The sequence below is a fragment of the Podarcis muralis genome, chromosome 3, assembly GCF_964188315.1.
Source record: "Podarcis muralis chromosome 3, rPodMur119.hap1.1, whole genome shotgun sequence".
In the NCBI taxonomy this organism is placed as follows: domain Eukaryota; kingdom Metazoa; phylum Chordata; class Lepidosauria; order Squamata; family Lacertidae; genus Podarcis; species Podarcis muralis.
In genome coordinates this window covers 57,887,414-57,891,237 of record NC_135657.1, presented here as the reverse complement: position 1 = coordinate 57,891,237, position 3,824 = coordinate 57,887,414, and the positions used below count along the sequence as shown (strand labels likewise).

Sequence of the window (3,824 nt, the reverse complement as noted above, 5' to 3'; positions counted from 1 at the left end):
CATTGTGTTTCTCTTCTCTTCAGTGGGAGTCAGTCAAGAATTATTCCATGTGGGTTAAGTACTGTACTGGGAGATGATGTTTTGGTAGAAACAGAGTGTGGATTAACAAACGTCCGAAGTAACTGAGTAATTCATTTCCCCAGAAGATCCATTATTTCCTTAAGTTCTAGGAGGCTTCATGAGCTTTCGTTGGACAGGTTTTAGAAGATGCAATGATCTGTACATTTCCCGCCCACCCCGTAACTGCAACTGATACTGTAAAAAAGAACCCCAAGCAAGTCAAACAGTTCACAGGAATGAGTCAGACCCAAATCTCACCAGTCTTAATAAGAGAACTGGATAGGCTGCAGCTCTCTGTTGTGTACATTCAAGGCTGGTTCACATATGTAGCAGAACAAAGCTGTACTGCAGGGGACTGTGTATTTCAGACTTGTTTCGCTTTTTCCCAACACTGCTCTGTTAAACCTCTCTGCAAACAGAAAGCCAATGCAGTTGGACAAAAAACTTTCTCTCTGATGCATTGTCTTCTGCTTGCAGGATTTTTTTAAAAGCAAGTACAGTACTCAAAAGTGACACCACTCACTTCTTGTCTGAAGTGGTGCATTCCATTCTGCTGTATGTATAGACCAGTCCTTCAGACGTAGTCCAGCTGGAGGGCCACAGGACCCCCAATCCTTGCAAATCTGAGTTACTTGAAAATCTGTTGCATTTTAATGCCAAACTCCTTCCCCTGTAATGTTTTCTTTCCCTTATCTTGTTTCCAAGAACTATTTTGCTTTTACTCCTGTTTCCTTGTGTGTGCCTCACTGCTTGTACTGAGCACAACAGTTGATCTGGTAAGGTACTCCCAGGGCAGGCCCAAGACATTTTGGCACCTGATGCAAACTGCAAAGCGGTGCTCCTTCCCTGCCAGGAAAGAAGAGGTGAGTGAAGAGCTACATCAAGAATAAGGGTGGGGAATAAAAATCTACCTAGGGATCTGCTGACTTGCAGATCCTGCTACCTGAGGTGGTCACCTCACCTTGCCTCATGGGTGGACCAGCTCTGGGTACTCCAGTATCATTATTCTGTACTGTAGGTCATAAATTTAAGAGTGGCTTCTGACACCCTTGTAAAAGGTAAAGGTACCCCTGACAGTTATGTCCAGTCGTAAACGACTCTGGGGTTGCGGCGCTCATCTCGCTTTACAGGCCAAGGGAGCTGGCGTTTGTCCGCTTCCGTAGACAGTTTTTCTGGGTCATGTGGCCAACATGACTAAGCCACTTCTGGCAAAGCCAGAGCAGCGCATGGAAACGCCGTTTACCTTCCTGCCAGAGTGGTACCTACTTATCTACTTGCACCTGGATGTGCTTTGGAACTACTAGGTTGGCAGGAGCTGGGACCGAGCAATGGGAGCTCACCCTGTCTCGGGGATTCGAACCACTGACCTTCCGATCGGCGTCCCCTTGTAATGTAGTTGACTAATATTGCCACATTAATGATAGAAAGACATCACAACTATTCCGTCTCGAGATCTTCTACTTCTCAGATTAGGCTAATGTTAACAGATAAAATACTTGCTTTCAGTAACTCCTCTGGACAAATAACTGCCTCCAGCAGAAAAGATGTACACCGTTGGGTTTTTCAAATTGTTTTATTTCTCGGACATTATATATGTTTAAGTTGAACTCCGCTCCGCCACCTAAATAAACAAACATTAATGCAGATTTGAAGAGCCGTCCCCTTCTCACTCTTTGTATTTATGAAGATATTCAACATGTTATCAAGATACGGACAGGCAGCGGAAGAACGATTTACGCAAGATGATATACAGATACTTGATTTTGTTCAGTATGCAATTCAATTGTATCTAAATTCCCTGAAAACACACAGCCACACCGTCCTCTCTGCGCTCAGCTGCGCGTGAACCCCTTGCGCCTCCGGCTTTGTTCACTCGTCGGGCTTTTCGCCCAACAGCGTAAAAACACAAAAGATAAATAAAAACAGGAAGTCAGGAGGCGCGTGTTATTATCTCTATGAACTCAGGGAGGCGTCTGTCTACCCGGCGGCAGCTCTATGGTAAAGAACATTCCCTATCTATTGTGCTTTGGAGGGAAGGTTCCGGACCGGAAGTGGGCTCTGATGATTGCGAGGCTGGTGTGGGCGACTCAAACTTTCCGTGCTTTTTATTGTGCCGGAAGTATGGGATGCGTGTCACTCTATCCCCGTTTCTATCTCTGCGGCTGAGTCGGCGTCTCTTAGCAACGAAATGGACGCCGACGCGGCCGACGCCTGAGGGAGGCGAGCTATTGCGGCGGCGCTGAAGCTCGTCTAAGGGAGCCTGGCATGTCGAAGTTAAGCAAAAAGAAGGAGCCGGTGAAGAGCAACAACGTTCTCCAGACGCCCTTCCCCGCTAAAGAGTAAGGCTCCAATACCCTCCGCTTCTCAGGCGGCCCCCGTTCCTTGCGGGTTGCGCACAACTCGCCGCCTCTTTCAATGCATTTCTGTTTCTAAGGTTAAGGACTCGCTCCTGGAAGATGCGAAGCGATAATAGCGGGGAAGAGTGTTTCTGGGCGCGTGCAGAGTGCACTATCCTTGCCAAAGCAGTGTCTGGGGTCTAGGGAAAGGTTGAGTGTATGGTGATCAATTTTTTTTTCTTCCCATCTGCAGTTTAGCTATATCTAGCCATCAGCTACTCAAGTAAGTCTTGCCTGTGCTAAATGTTCTTGATTCTTGTTTCTAGGCCACATGCCGTATCCGCCACGTGTACTTTGCGGCAGTCGGTGGCCTTGTTTTGATGCTTGAGGAACTGCAGCACCTGGGATTGGCTGGGACTCAAAACCTTAAATGATTCTGCGTAGATTGCTCATTTATTATCTCTCCCTTCCTTCAAGAAACTTGGGAAGGAGCTCATTGTGTGACATACACACTTCCCTTTCCCAGTCCTTAACAATAGGTACAGGAATCGGCCTTGGTGAGTGTGACGGCTGAGCAGAGACTGAAGCTGGGTCTTTCCTCTGCAACCATCCTTCCACTTTCTACTTTTCCTTAAAAAAATAGGTACTGTATCTTAGAAGTGTCAGATATTTTCCTTGTCTGGAATATGCAGACTTGCTATAGAAGTGTTGCTGTGCACCCAGAAAATGTAGTCTGGGTGGAATCCAACACAGGCAGGTTAGAGGCAGCGAGAGCAGTAGGGGTCAGGTAGAGTCAGCCACACTTAAAAGCAGTAGCTGTGTTTCCTTGTTTGCACAGATGTATGTTAAGGGCAGCATATAAAGTAGGAAGGAGAGGCTCCTAACTTCAATGAAATTGACTGGCAATAGGCTCGGGACAGATGAAAGGAAGGACTATTTCACGCAAAACATTATTAACTTGCAGAATGTATTACCACAGAATGCAGTGATGATTGCTAGCATTGGAAGCTGTTTTATTACTAAAATTCATGGAGGATATGTTTATCAGTGGCTATTAGCTTTAATAGCTAAGGGCATCCTCCATGTTTGAGGAAAGTATATCTTTGAATATTGGACACTGATGAATTATAAACAACAGGGAAGAGCTATTGCTTATACCCTCTGCTTGTGGATTCCAGGAAGTATTTGGTTGATGAACCTTTTGTTTAATGCAGCAGGGCTTTTTATGATTTCAGAACGCTTGGGGATACATTTTGGGAAGATAAGGTTAACTGCACCTCTCTGTGTCTGCTGCATGTTTGCAAATAGGCTTTCCTCTTCACATGTTATGTGCACCCTGTTGGTACACAGTAAGCATACCTGCCGCAGTTAAGAGTGAATTCATACAAAATATGGAAGAACTGTCATCAGTTAATGGTGTTAAATGAG

General features: G+C 45.6%; 1 protein-coding gene across 3 annotated transcripts in view; it reads left to right on the top strand.

The window, feature by feature from the left end:
• Positions 1 to 2,163: 2,163 nt before the first annotated feature.
• The window catches only part of ADGB (androglobin), a 62,977-nt gene continuing 61,316 nt past the window's right edge, over positions 2,164 to 3,824 (top strand). The window contains exon 1 of one of the 3 annotated variants that reach the window (XM_028723614.2): positions 2,164 to 2,399. In XM_028723614.2, the coding sequence (XP_028579447.2) occupies positions 2,326 to 2,399 (74 nt within the window). In that variant the 5' untranslated portion in view covers positions 2,164 to 2,325. The remainder of the gene's footprint in view (positions 2,400 to 3,824) is intronic. The other 2 variants (XM_028723615.2, XM_028723613.2) reach the window with 2 other exon arrangements.